This window comes from Salmo trutta, chromosome 20 (genome assembly GCF_901001165.1).
Source record: "Salmo trutta chromosome 20, fSalTru1.1, whole genome shotgun sequence".
NCBI classification, from domain to species: domain Eukaryota; kingdom Metazoa; phylum Chordata; class Actinopteri; order Salmoniformes; family Salmonidae; genus Salmo; species Salmo trutta.
The window spans coordinates 27,771,613-27,786,868 of NC_042976.1; the positions used below are offsets into that span (position 1 = coordinate 27,771,613).

At 41.1% G+C, this 15,256-nt stretch overlaps 1 protein-coding gene across 3 annotated transcripts in view; it reads right to left on the reverse strand.

Moving 5' to 3' along the window:
* LOC115155823 (OX-2 membrane glycoprotein-like) overlaps positions 1-13,310 on the reverse strand; it is a 44,686-nt gene extending 31,376 nt beyond the window's left edge. The window contains exons 1-6 of one of the 3 annotated variants that reach the window (XM_029702799.1): positions 13,126-13,310; positions 12,680-13,042; positions 11,510-11,689; positions 3,488-3,542; positions 3,279-3,354; positions 2,767-3,087 (exon numbers count right to left, since the gene is read on the reverse strand). In XM_029702799.1, coding sequence (XP_029558659.1) covers positions 2,767-3,087; positions 3,279-3,351 — 394 coding nt within the window. In that variant the 5' untranslated portion in view covers positions 3,352-3,354; positions 3,488-3,542; positions 11,510-11,689; positions 12,680-13,042; positions 13,126-13,310. Of the gene's footprint in view, positions 1-2,766; positions 3,088-3,278; positions 3,355-3,487; positions 3,543-4,542; positions 4,581-4,931; positions 5,416-11,509; positions 11,690-12,679; positions 13,043-13,125 lie in introns of those variants that run through there. The other 2 variants (XM_029702797.1, XM_029702798.1) reach the window with 2 other exon arrangements.
* Between the last annotated feature and the right edge of the window lie 1,946 nt (positions 13,311-15,256).

Below are 15,256 nucleotides of genomic sequence, written 5' to 3' on the forward strand. Positions count from 1 at the left end.
ATAGTATAGAACAGGGATCATAAACTACACTGAACAAAAATATAAATTCAACATTTAAAGTGTTGATCCTATGTTTCATGAGCTGAAATAAAAGATTACAGAAATTTCCCATACGCATCTAAAGCTTACTTCGCTCAAATTTTGTGCACAATTATTATTTTTTTACACCCCTGTTAGTGAGCATTTATTATACATGTATAGTCACTTCACCCCTACCTACATGTACAACTGACCTCGACTAACTTGTACACATGCACATTGACTCTGTACCGGTACCCCCTGTACATAGCCTCATTATTGTTATTTTATTGGTTACGTTTTATTTAGTAAATATTTTCTTAATTCTATTTCTTGAACTGCATTTTTGGTTAAGGGCTCTTAAGTAAGGATTTCACGGTAAAGTCTACACCTGTTTTATTCGGTGCATGTGACAAATAGAATTTGATTTCTCCTTTGTCAAAATAATCCATCCACCTAACAGGTGTGGCATATCAAGATGCTGATTAAACAGCATGATCATTACACAGGTGCACCTTGTGCCGGGAACAATAAAATGCCACTAAAATGTGCAGATGTCACAACAGAATGCCACAGATGTCTCATGTTTTGAAGGAGCGTGCAATTGGCATGCTGACTGCAGGAATGTCCACCAGAGCCTTTGAATGTTCATTTCTCTACCATGAGCTGCCTCCAACATTGTTTTAGAGAATTTAGCAGTACATACAACCGGCCTCCCAATCACAGACCACGTGAAACCAGGCCAGGACCTCCACATCCAGCTTCTACACCTGCGGGATTGTCTGAGACCAGCCACCCAGACAGCTGATGAAACAGTGGGTGTGCAAAACCAAACCATTTCTGCACAAACTGTCAGAAACTGGCTCAGGGAAGCTCATCTGCGTGCCCGTCGTCCTCGCAAGGGTCTTGACCTGACTGTAGTTCGGCGTTGTAACAGACTTCAGTGGGCAAATGCTCACCTTCGATGGCAACTGGCACGCTGGAGAAAATGTTGCATGTTGGTGTTTTCAGTCTTATGTCCAACAATGAAATAAAATCACCCTCCAGTTTGGGAACCCTGGTACAGAGGTTTATCAAAAGAGGAGTGAATAGGGAAAGGCGTGTGATTCATTTTTGTAATCTCCAGATAGGTAGCATGCACTGAGAGTAGGGCTGGGGCGATATGGACCACAAGTCATATCCCGATATATTTAGGCTGAATATCGATATAAGATATATATATCCCGATATTTTTTCCGCAAAGTGAGAGCAAATGTTCAGTCAAAGTCAAAGCCAGATATGACATGTCTCAAGTAGTTTTATTGAAACCGGCTATTTCAGTGAACAGTTGAAAAATCAAGTGAATAAATAATAAACAGGGCTCTTCACCTGGTTCAGATTAAATGCTCAGCTGTTCAAATAACAATAACATGTAAACATAAACACCGTATAACAACAGGAGTACCTTTTTTGAAATCAAAGCTCCATAAGGTGCACATTTAAATAAATATATTTATGAGAAAAGTCAACTTTTTTTTAGTTTGACAACTTTAAATGGCTTTTTAAAATCAAATTACCTTTCTAACAAATCCAGATGCAAATAACAAACATTACAAAATAATAAAATATGACAAACCCTAGTAAGGGCAGCAATTATATATAAATAAAGAACAAAATAAAGTGCTCAGTTTGAGAAAATGTTTTTTAAACATCAGCCTGAGATTACCATTTGCTTTTTGTTAACTCAATTTCTTATCTGAACAGCCTCAACCAGTTGCACAAGAAACAGACTATCAACTCAATAAACATTTCCCCTCTTTTTTTACTTTGATAAACAGTAATGCTGTCTTGAGGTAGACATTAGGCACACTGCGGGAAAATGAAGTTTGCAGTGAGCTTTGTTTCGGGGCTGGAGCTTTGTCGGGTTGTCGATGGCTTGCAGCTGGGGCTTCTGCAGCGCGCAGTTTCACACACTCTTCGTATTGCAGTTTGTGCCACTGTTTTAGGTGGTGAAAAAGATTTGTAGTGCTTCCACCCCTGGCTGGAACTTTTTTTATGGCACTGCCTACATATAACGTGATTTTGTTGCTCATCTGATACTTTGAATCCGAACCATCTCCAAATTACTGAGCCAATGCTTTTTCTTTTACTAACCAATTACTCCTCAAAACGCTCCGCAGACGCTGTTGCTTCCTCCATGTTTGTTGAAGTGTCTGTTCCTGCCCCTCCCCCCTATGTGCATGAAAGAGGAGGGGCGGGGAGCAGCGCAGAGAGCTCCGGGTCTGCAGCTTGCTTGGAGCAAGGATCAAAGCGCAAATTTGAACTATATCGATATATGCGAAATGGTCTAATTTCATATCACATTTTTAAAATATATCGATATATTTTTTATATCGATATATCGCCCAGCCCTAACTGAGAGTCCACGGAGAACAACGTAGGGCACCAAACAAAAGGATGTGCAGAAAATAGAGTCTACATTTTATTCAGAAACAATAACAGGCTCCTCTTAAACTTTATCAGAGTGCCCAAGCTGCTAACCAGAACATTCAGTCCTTTCTTTCTGTCCTCTCAGTTGGCATATTAACTCCTCTAAGACCACCGATTCAGGAGGGAGGGAAGGAGGGCAGGAAAGAGACACACAGGAAAGTGAAAATGATGAAACAATGATTGGCACATGCTCATGTACTCAGGTGTGACCCTTAGACTACTATCAAAGAGTGTCACCGCAATGGCACAGAGTCAATCTGAACGGTCTTCTCTACTTACATGTGACTGTGAGGCAGGTGTGTCCCACCTGCGATCCCGAGGGGTACAGGTCAAAAATGCATGTGTAGCAGCCCTCGTCTCTGAAGCTCACCCTGCGGATGGTGATGGCTGAGGTGTCCTTGGGGGAGGGGGCCAGCTCTACATGCTGCTGGCCACTCACGCTGTCCTTCTGGCTGGGCTCGTAGGTCAACAGAGTCTTGTTCTGGACATCCAGCCAGCGCACCTGTTTCAGGCTGTCCCCACGCCCCTTGGACACCATGCAGGACAGAGTGAAGGGGAGCTCCACTGGGGCCTCCACGCTCTCAGGAGCCATTACCTTGCCTGGGACACGGATAGGGGTGGGGACAACAGGAATCACAGATCAGTCAAACAACTCATGCACTTGTGGCATGTAAAATGTCTAGCACTGTATACAACATATTGGTTGGTGGAAATGTGCATTGCCACAATATATGTGAACTTCCAAATAAAAATAACAATTTGTCAATATGTCTAGTGCTATGTCCACTCACACTGCAGTCTGACCACCATCAGTAGGGACAAACACAGCTGCAGGCATCGCATCAGGGAGGACTCACACATCATAGTCTGCATTGGGCAGAGTGGAGAGGCATTGGACTGGGGTCAAAGTTCAAAGCTCTCCAAGACCAGGGTAAGTCACTCATTAACTAAAATAGTTACAAATAATGCCTATGCCATCATCCAAAAGATTTCAACTTACGGTCTGAACACGCTTCTTGGGTGGTTTATAGGAGTCTCATCTTACGCTCTGTCTCCTAGGAAAGATGACACACATGAATTTGGGTTAAGCCAGTATTGAAATCTGCCTTTGAAGTGCAGATATTGGATCAGTTAACTAAACTTAGACATTTTAAGGCAAAATGCAGGGCATCATTCCATCATCAAGGGATCAGCCACGCCCATTACACACAAGCCTTTCCTTTGATTCAATGGTTGCCATGCTCTACCAGACCGAGGCTACAATTGAGTCCATTGAGGATAAATGATCATGAACCCAGCATTTGCTTTTGAAATATCCAATTGAACAAAGCCTAGCCCACCTCAAAGAAAAACAAATGCTGTTTTGAATTTTGCCTAAAATGGAAAGGGCTGTGTTGTAAAATGCAATCGCTTCACTTTCTTGAATAAGATAAGCCCACTTGACAGCTTTAAAATAGTTATTGTGAAAAAGAACCTGTTATCCTATGAACACTTAGACCAGTGCTTTCAAAACTTTGGGCTGCGCTATCAGATTCGGCAGGAAGGGGTTCAGAGGTACAGGGAGATTATTTTTTTTTTACAAAAACCCTTGGTTTTTTTCATAAAAAACAAGTTCCCATCTCAAGAGGTCAAATAAAGAACACTATGTGCCTATTTAGTGCCAAATAAAGTAAGAGGGCAATTCCAAGGTAACAGAGTGAAGCTGAGACTCAGATTTTTCACTTTAAAATGTATGCCAAACAAACACCAATGATTAAAGTTAAACAAACCATGCAACTCTATCCACAAGGACGACTTTTAACAATGTGCAGACATTTTACAAAAACACATTTCCTTGAAATACAGTGCAGATGCAAAGTTTGATTATCATGTCTAACGCTGTTGACATGTTATGCTAATATCACTTTCCCCATCACAAAACACCAGCAAATGGCCACAAAGAGACACCAGCAAATGGCCACAAAGAGGAGAACCAGCTCACCTGCTTTTACACTATGATTTGACTATTATGTGTTCAATGTTTCTTTTGAAACAAATATTTAAAAAGCAAGTTACCATATTAAAATGAGTTCAGTTCACAAAACAGGGTTTACCTTAAAATGAGAGACAAACGTAAATGAATTTGTCAAAGCAACAAAATAACTAGCTTTACAATGATGGTAAAAACTTGAGACATTTTGGGGTTAAAATCTTCCTAGAAGTCACAGATGGTGCACCAAGGGACATGTCAAAATGCTGAATTTTAGCAAGTCGTTATCCACATAAAAAACGACTCTCCATGTGGTCTATATTAAAGTGCACTTCATTTAATATAACAAGCTTTTAAAATTCAATATTGGTGGTCAATTTCTACTTAAAATATCACAGCGACGTAAAACGCGCCCATTTCGTGTATTGACCGCACTATCCTGAAACGTTCTCTTACAATACATTTACTAGCTTACCTCTGTGTGTGGTGTAGCCTGCGGGCGTTTCTTTGATAGTTGGATTACTCACTTTACTCTCATGGTCCGTGTATTTCATTGAGTGTCTATTACGAGTGTATTTGGAGCTGGTCCGGGAAAATCCCGCCTACCTGTGAGTCTACTCAAATCAGGACTGAGTGAATGGACGGGTTAGTTGTTACAAAACTAAACCGACGTGTGCGCAACTATGGGGCAAAACAGATTGGTTTAGATTGTTGACAACATGTAAACTATATTTCGTCTCCAATATAGTTTTTAAAACAAACACATTTGCACAATTACATGACATCCGTCAAAACAAGCTATAGTATCAAGAACACGATGAAACGAGCTACGCACAATTCCCCACATGGGATTTTTGTCAATCTTGCTTGTAATCTGGCCATCCAGAATCACAGAAACATCCTGTCCCATGGAAGCGCAGACATTGTTTTCGTGACGTTGTCCGCTAACCCATCTATAGGAAAGGGCATTGGGCAACAAAGGAAAAGAGCGGTTTTGTCGTAATGCGTGAAATTGTAGGTTTACGTCATGGTGCCAACACTGGTCATGCTTCGGGTCAAATAATCGCATGTCCTTTTTACGCACTTGTGTGCATAATAGTGGTGCTGACAAAAAGGCACAGCTATCGATTCAACAGCTTGTGGTGTGGGCAGGCTGCCCTTTAACGCTGAGTACTGAAAGTTCAAAGCATATACAGTAGCTTCGGTTTACTCCTAGTAGTCCAGCTGATAATTGTTACATTTTATGACACCTATCAAACTTGGTACACTAATACTAGATACCTTGAGACATTTTAAATAATTAGAGGCAGTCTGGGTAGCCTCTCAGTCAACCATTAAAATGTCTGCCATCCTGATTTCCTGTTAAAAAAATAGGGTAAAATCAGTCCAAACAATATAAGGTTGATTTTGCAAATACGGGAACTTTTGCATGTAATTTTTTTTTTTTTTTAAATAAAACCTATTGAAACTTGGCTATCTGAAAAATTTCTTCACTCTGGAAACAAGATCTAAGTTGCTGAGACCATACATTTTAAGAATATAATGATTTAACCCCCCCAGGACATAGACATAACTGATATGAGCAGAATGCTTAAATTCTTGCTAATCTAACTGCACTGTCCAATTTATAGTTGCTATTACAGTGAAATAATACCATGCTATTGTTTGAGGAGAGTGCACAGTTATGAACTTGAAAATGTATTAATAAACCAATTAGGTACATTTGGGCAGTCTTGATACAACATTTTGAACAGTGATGCAATGGTTCATTGGATCACTCTAAAAACTTTGCACACCCACTGCTGCCATGTAGTGGCCAAAATCTAAATTGTGCCTAAACTGGAATATTACATTTTGGCCATTCTCTTGCATTTAAAAAATTATGGGGGGGACACGACACGACGCATGTTATTTTCTTTTACCAGATCTAATGTGTTATATTCTCCTACATTCATTTCACATTTCAACAAACTTCAAAGTTTTTCCTTTGAAATTATATCAAGAATATGCATACATGTATCCTTGCTTCAGGTCCTGAGCTACAGGCAGTTACATTTGGGTATGTCATTTCAGGCGAAAATGTGCAAAAAGGGGTCCGATCACTCTATTCCTTAATGAGAGACCAAATTTCCTACCAGACGTCGCCATCAAGCATCACATGCCATTTTGTCACTGGATGAGGCTCAGGGACAAGCCCAATCACATTCTCTGGTTGGGACTGTACCATACAATGTCCTCTCTCATTGGCCAAAATAATTGGTTGGCTTCCTCACGACTCATGGCTTTTCAACATCTTGTATAATACCAGGGTAAGGGTCTTCATCATATTTCACAACACACCACTTTCCAATCAGTCTCTCAACACATCAATTTATTTTCTCTTGAGGTATCTTTTTTTGGTTTCTTAAGATACTGTTACGAGAATTTTCAAATCCCAATGCTATTAATTACCAATCAATAAGCCATGACTAATCACCAAGGTTTGTAAGACCCTGGGTTAATAATAATTAGTCAAGGACTCAGCTTTCTGCAAAAGATCTGTACAGTTTATTCAGAGAACATTCCGCCGTCCATTTTACAGAACATCATTATATACCAGGCTCCTCATTTACGCACACACATTACACACTAACATCAAGAGTTAATTGTCCTCTTCCACAGAACTCTCAAAACCGTAACTCCTGATCCTGCCGACATTTTTAGTACTCTGAGTTTAGGGAAACCTGGAGGGTTCAAGCTAGGTCAGGTCAACCACAGTTTAACAGTTCTTAATGTTTACCTGTTGAGGACAGACGTTCCGCTAGTGGAACCCCGTTCCGCCTGCGGAACCCCTAGCCAACAGCCAATGCCATCGCACGGCGCGAAATACAAAACCAACTAAAATACCACAATTCAATTTTCTCAAACAATCAACTAATTTACACCATTTTAAAGATAAGACTCGTTAATCTAACCACATTGTCCGATTTCAAAAAGGCTTTACAGCGAAAGCAAAACATTAGATTATGTTAGGAGAGTACATAGACACAAATAATCACACAGCCATTTTCCAAGCAAGCATATATGTCACATAAATCCAAACCACAGCTAAATGCAGCACTAACCTTTGATGATCTTCATCAGATGACACTCCTAGGACATTATGTTATACAATACATGCATGTTTTGTTCAATCAAGTTCATATTTATATCAAAAACCAGCTTTTTACATTAGCATGTGATGTTCAGAACTAGCATACCCACCGAAAACTTCCGGTGAATTTACTAAATTACTCATGATGAACGTTCACAAAATACATACATTATTTTAAGAATTATAGATACAGAACTCCTTTATGCAATCGCTATGTCAAATTTTAAAATAGCTTTCGGCGAAAGCACATTTTGCAATATTCTGAGTACATAGCTCAGCCATCACAGGCTAGCTATTCAGACACCCGCCAACGTCGGGTCTCACTAAACTCAGAATTACTATTAGAGAAATTGGATTACCTTTGCTGTTCTTCGTCAGAATGCACTCCCAGGACTTCTACTTCAACAACAAATGTTGTTTTGGTTCAAAATAATCCATAGTTATATCCAAATACCTCCGTTTTGTTCGTGCGTTCAGGTCACTATCCAAAGGGTAACGCGCGAGCGCATTTCGTGACAAAAAAATTCAAAATGTTCCTTTACCGTACTTAGAAGCATGTCAAACACTTTAAAATACATTTTTATGGTATTTTTCTCGTAAAATAGCGATAATATTCCAACCGGACAACGTTGTATTCATTCAAAGAGGGAAAGAAAAAAATGCCGAGGTCTCGTGACCGCGCATCTCCAGTCTCTCTGTCACCAGGCAGTCCACTGACAAACTCTGCTGCTGTTATCTGCCCAGAGACAGGAGACACGTCAATCCGGTTTCTGAAGGCTTTAGAGAGCCAATGGAAGCCTTAGAATGTGTCACATAACAGCACAGATACTGTAATTTTGATAGAGATGCAACAGAAGGACTACAAATTGTCAGACAGGCCACTTCCTGCTTGGAATCTTCTCACGTTTTTGCCTGCCATATGAGTTCTGTTATACTCACAGACACCATTCAAACAGTTTTAGAAACTTTAAAGTGTTTTCTATCCAAATCGACTAATAATATACATATTCTCGTTTCTGGGCAAGAGTAGTAACCAGTTTAAATCAGGTACGTTTTTATCCGGCCGTGAAAATACTGCCCCCAGCCCAGACAGGTTAAGAAACAAAATGGAGCACAGAAAAACGGAACCAACATAAGGCAGGTCCTCACCATACATCACCGGCAACAACGTCGCCTATGGGCACAAACCCACCATCGCTGGATCAGACAAGACTGGCAAAAAGTGGTCTTCACTGACGAGTCACGGTTTTGTCTCACCAGTGGTGATGGTCGTGTTTATCGTCGAAGGAATGACCGTTACACCGAGGCCTGTACTCTGGAGCGGGATCGATTTGGAGGTGGAAGGTCCGTCATGGTCTGGGGCAGTGTGTCACAGCATCATCGGACTGAGCTTGTGGTCATTGCAGGCAATCTCAACGCTGTACATTGCAAGGAAGACATCCTCCTCCCTCATGTGGTACCGTTCCTGCAGGCTCATCCTGACATGACCCTCCAGCATGACAATGCCACCAGCCATACTGCTCGTTCTGTGCATAATTTCCTGCAAGACAGGAATGTCAGTGTTCTGCCATGGCCAGTGAAGAGCCCGGATCTCAATCGCATTGAGCACGTCCGGGACCTGTTGGATCGGAGGGTGAGGACTAGGGCCATTCCCCCCAGAAATATTCGGGAACTTGCAGGTGCCTTGGTGGAAGAGTGGGGTAACATCTCACAGCAAGAACTGGCAAATCTGGTGAAGTACATGAGGAGATGCACTGCAGTACTTAATGCAGCTGGTGGCCACACCAGATACTGACTGTTACTTTTGATTTTGACCCCCCTTTTGTTCAGGGACACATTATTCCATTTCTGTTAGTCACGTCTGTGGAACTTGTTCAGTTTATGTCTCAGTTGTTGAATCTTATGTTCATACAAATATTTAGACATGTTAAGTTTGCTGAAATTAAACGCAGTTGACAGTGAGAGGATGTTTTTTTATGCTGAGTTGATATAGGGCAAAGCAGTCTCTAAAGTGCAGGGTAGAGTTTCGGGTGGTAGCCAACTAATAACAGTGACTAAGGTTCAAGGCAGGGTAGTGGGCAAAAGCCGGTTAATGGTGAACAGGCCATAGCTCAGTTGGCTGAGGTCTTGATCTCTTGGGATTTTCTGTGACACTGGGTGCTATAGATGTCCTGGAGGGCAGGCAGTGTGCTCCCGAGGATGCGTTGGGCTGACAGCACCACACTCTGGAGAGCCCGGAAGTTGCGGATGATACAATTGCTGTATCAGGCCAAGATACAGCCCGACAGCATGCTCTCAATGGTGCATCTGTAGGATTTTGTGAGGTTCTCAGGGGCCAAGACAAATTTCTTCAACTTCCTTCGCCACACTGTCTATGTGAAGGGACCATTTCAGGTAGTCAGTGATGTGCACACCGAGGAACTTGAAGCCTTTGACCCTCTCCACTGCGGCCCGTCGATGGAGATGTGGGCGTGCATGGCCACGTTGTCATGGGTGAACAAGGAGTACAGGAGGGGACTTAGCACACACCCCTGTTGGGCCCCCATGTTGAGGATCAGCGTGGCGGAAGGGTTATTGCTGACCTTCACCAGTTGGGGTCAGACCGTAAGAAAGCCCAGGACCCAGTTGCACAGTGAGGGATTCAAACCTGGGGCCTTGAGCTTAGTGATGAGCTTGGAGGGCACTATGCTTTTGAAGGCTGAGCTGTTGTCGGTGAACAGCATTCTTACATAGGTACTGTATTTCTCTTGTCCAGGTGGGATAGAGCAGTGTGCAGTGCAATCGCGATTGTGTTGTCCGTGGATCTGTTGGGGCGGAATTGTAGTGCGTCAAGGTTGTCAGGTAAGGTGGAGGAGATATGGTCCTTATTAACTAGCCTCTCGAAGCACTTCATCATGACAGAAGCGAGTGCTTCCAGGTTGATGGTCATGTTATGAAAAAGTGTCTTTGCTTGTTTTGGTGTTCGCCAGCATTCAGAGTTTGGTAGCTGAAGTCTACACCCCTTCATTGGGGATTGGTCAACAGTAGGGATTCTTCAATTAAGTGTTTGTTGTCATTCAATGAGAGACGACCATGTTCATGCAAAAAAAAAATCACTTGAAATATACTACACAAAACATCTTAGATGTAAAATAGTGCGACTAAGACCTCTGCAAACATCAAAATTACAGATTTCTTGAGTCATCTTAGATTAATTCAGACTATTTTGAGGAATTATACTTGTTGATTTGGCAACAGCGTCTCAAGACGGACAAACAGTAATATTGACTCTTCTTTCTAGTTTTTCAATCCAAGTTATTTTAAAGGAGTATGCGAGCGCAGACGTTCACTTCACCTAGCTGCGTTCTAGACACTGAGGCATATTGAAGACACTAAGAAGACGTTGCAGTTCAATTGTTTATTGAAACCAGACATTTCATTAAGTTCCTCTCATGCATCTCTGCTCTCACCCTATTACCTGTTCTTGCTCTCCACCTTCAAGCTGGAAATGCATCCCTCTCTTATTCTCTCTACATCTTTTCCTCTCCTTTCCCTCTCATCCTTATCGCTCAAGACATTTCTCCTATCATCCCCCTTCCTGCGCTAGAACGTGTCGTTGCTCTGGTAACTCCCGGAGTGTTAACGTGATTGGCAGGAGTCCCTGACATGACAGTGCCCATGTCTGATGTAGGAGGTGTTACTATAGACAGGTTCATCTGTGGAAGGGATCATTTAACTCACATCAGATCAGTTACTCTCACTCCAAATCAGTTACATTACATTAAATACATTCAATTCTAGGGTCCAAAGTTTTTTTTTTGTCAGGTTACAAGGTTGTGTGAAGCTCTGGGACCGAGTCATTATGCAACATACATCACTTAAAATAACATTGTAAATTGAGATACAATTTTCTACCAAAAAAGATTGTCAAAATAGTTTACCTGTGCTGGATCTTTGCCTCTTTCTCCATTGAAATGCAACCACAGCTAGCACACTAGTAAGAAACACTGCTGAGCATCCACCCGCTGTGATGATAATCCACAGTGCTACCCCTGTTTCCCCACCAACTGGTACATCTGGGGTGCTAGAGGAAGTGTTGGTTGTAGTCACGTTCTGTGAATCTGAAAATCAAAGAATAAATATTCAGGCCACTAAAACAGCTGTACACTAAAATATGCTGAGTTAAAAACAACCAAATTTGGATTATTTGGTAACCCAGTGCTGGGTAAATATTGGACAGAACACACTGGTCAATTTTGACCCAGACAGTTGGGTTGTTGGGATTACCCAAACATGGGTTAATTTAACAATCAATTGGGTATTTTTTAACTCTCATAGTGGGTTGGCTTAACACTGGCTCTGTTTAGTGTAATCCCTAGGTTATTTTTAGGATGCGTGGCTAATTAGGGGTTTGGCTTTCAGGTAGATCATATTGGCCACCCATGTCATTCCTGTTCATCATGTAAAGTTTACATTAAAATTTCCCCTTATTTTGTGTGCATTTTCCACATTCGTCTAGAATAGTAAGATTGTTTATAACATATTCTAATAAGGTATACCACCTTATTGTATCCCAACAGTGAGATTTACATAGGCTTTTAGGGGAATTCATACACTTCTGTAAGGCTCATTGAAGCTACAAAAATGCTAATGTTTGATAACTATAGAACAGAACAGAATGAACATGAATGAATGACATTTACTTTCATGGGTGAAAAAAAAGCCACACCCCTACTAAACTATGCCACCAGTCTTTTGATCTGACACACTGGGTCATATCTTAATAACCCAGCCCCCAGCATCAATAACCCAGCAGTTTTTAATGCAAACTACTTAACTAAGTGACCCAATGCCTGCAACACAGCAGTTGGGTCAACCAAACAACCCACTATTTTTTTGGTATAATCTCAAACACAATGAAATTAAATGTTTTACCCTAAACTGGCAATAAAGCTTTTGAACTTAAATAATTTATAAAGTGCTCAAGGGGTAGACAGCATCCAGATCAAATTGAAGATTGGGGTCTGAAGGAAATTCTGAGCTTCCGTCTGTTCCTACAAATGACTCGAGAGCTGAAATAGCCTCAGAAAATAGAAATAAACTGCTCTTACCTGAGATGACACTGACAGTTAGGTGTGATTCCCTCTCCCCCAGCACACTCAGAGTAACAATGTATGTCTGGATGGTTCTGCCTGTGGACACCACACTGCAGGTGTAATCCCCTGAATCTCCCTGACGGAGACCCTGGATACTCAGAGATCCATTATTCTGGATCTGCGTCCGGTTGTTAAAGATGGTTGTCTTGTGGTCACCATCTTTGTTAAATTGTACTATAGACAGCAGCTTATTTTTTCCAGGTTGGCTATATCTCCATTCAACCTGAGTTTGAGGTTCAATCTGCTCACTAGGTAAGGTCAAAATGATGGTCTGACCTTCAAAGGCTGTCCTTGTCTCAGCCAACACCTCTGGGACCTCTGTAGGGAGGAAGGAGGAGATGTTTATGTTAGTGGAAATTTAAAGTAAATAGGTCATCGTAAGACAATCAATAAATGTTTACCTATGGAGAGGAGCTGGAGAGCGAGGAAGACTATGATATGATGGGGCTTCATTTGAAGCTGATCCTATGAAATCTGTCAGATAGGGCCACTGGTGCCCGTTTCCTCTTTCAATCACAACTGTTGAACGATGCACTATAGCCTAGTTGTACAACTGACTAGGCATCCCCCTTTCCCTTGTATCTCTCTCTCTCGCTCTTCTCACACCAGTGCAACCATGGGTTTTTCTATGTTACACAAAACGTCATCACCGGTCTTTACGTTGAACCACAACATTGTTGCTCTAATGCCATGGCTACAGAGAGCACACACAGTCTCCCATTGCAGAGCCTCTAGAGCATAAATTGCATACTCGTGTCTCTACTTCCTGTGTACAAGGATGTGGTTACTGAAGTTAGAACCCTACACAGTATAGGGCTGAAGGCCATTGCCTGTGTGGGTCAGAGGAGATGGTTAAGTTGTGGTTGGAGGTGTGTTGATCTATTGAGTAGGCTCTATGACCTGAACACAACCGTGAGCTCTGCAGATAAGCATAATTTATTACATGGAAATCCATTCTGACATACAACCCCCAGTGGTTTAATGTTTTGCAAGTTTCTGCCATATTGCATTGCTCTCTATAACATATTAAAGTGGAAAACGTATGAAGCATATCACACATCACCGAAGCACCGACATAAACAAATAATATTAATTAATGTCAGAACATGTTTGTAATAATTACCTGTATATTGTTAGCACTGCTCACATAATCCAAACATCTATGGGCTTAATTCCATGATCATAGAGCCCCACAGTGGCGGTGTCATAATACCCATAAAACCTAGCAGTCAAATAGGACAATGGTTCCAATCATTTCTCCCATAGGGGATTTTTCAAAACACTTAAAATAAGGGCTGTGTTTCATGTAGGCTTATCCTGGCATGACGTTTTGATAACCATGTAAATCTCTCGGACAAGGTGACTTTTCAATATATTGGGCTCTATTTATTCTCAGATACGAAAATGTTAATTAGGTATCAAAGTAGAGATCATGCAAAACTACAAATCCCTGCAAACTCCTGCACATAATCTCTAGCTGTCACCTTTACTAACAGGTATTGTGCCAATTAAAAACTTGCACAAGACAGTTCACAGAATTATCCATTTAAAGAAATTTAGCAAGTGTATTCATTACTACATTTACCTAATAGTTGATAGTAAATCCAGAGATTCTTACCTTTGCCTCGATTCAGCAGTCTCATTCAGATCACCATGGCATTTGTAGTTCTTTATGATAGCCACATCAGCAGCTAATTAGCATTTCATTTTTGTGGGGTAAATACAGGCAAATATATTGATAGTCACCTTGTCCTAGAGAGATTTACACGGTTATCAAAACCATACCGCAGGGTAAGCCTACACAAAACATAGCCCTTATTTTAAGTCTTTCTAAAATTCTCTTTGGGAAAAATGAACAGTTGAAAAATGATTGGAAACACTTCCCTATTTGACAGCTAGGTTTTATGGGTATTATGACTGTCACGGATGTCGTATGAAAGAGACCAAGGTGCAGCATGCGTATCGTTCCACATCTTTATTTCTATGTGAAACTATGCAAGACAGACAAACTACATTTTACATTTTAGTCATTTAGCAGACGCTCTTATCCAGAGCTACTTACAGTAGTGAATGCATACATTTCATACATTTTTTTTTTATTCCTGTGCTGGCCCCCCGTGGGAATCGAACCCACAACCCTGGCGTTGCAAACACCATGCTCTACCAACTGAGCTACAGGGAAGGCTATAAACAACAAACCATAAAGAAGAGGTGCGACATGCATGAACTCAAAATAATCTCCCACAAACACTAGTGGGGAAAAAAACAACTTAAATATGATCCCCAATTAGAGACAACGATGACCAGCTGCCTCTAATTGGGAATCATACGAAAACCCCAACCTAGAAAAAAGAACCTAGAACACAACATAGAAAATGTAAACTAGACAAAAACCCCAACATAGAAAAAAGAACCTAGAACACAACACAGAAAATTTAAACTAGACAAAAACCCCAACCTAGAAAAAAGAACCTAGAACACAACATAGAAAATGTAAACTAGACAAAAACTCCAACATAGAAAAAAGAACCT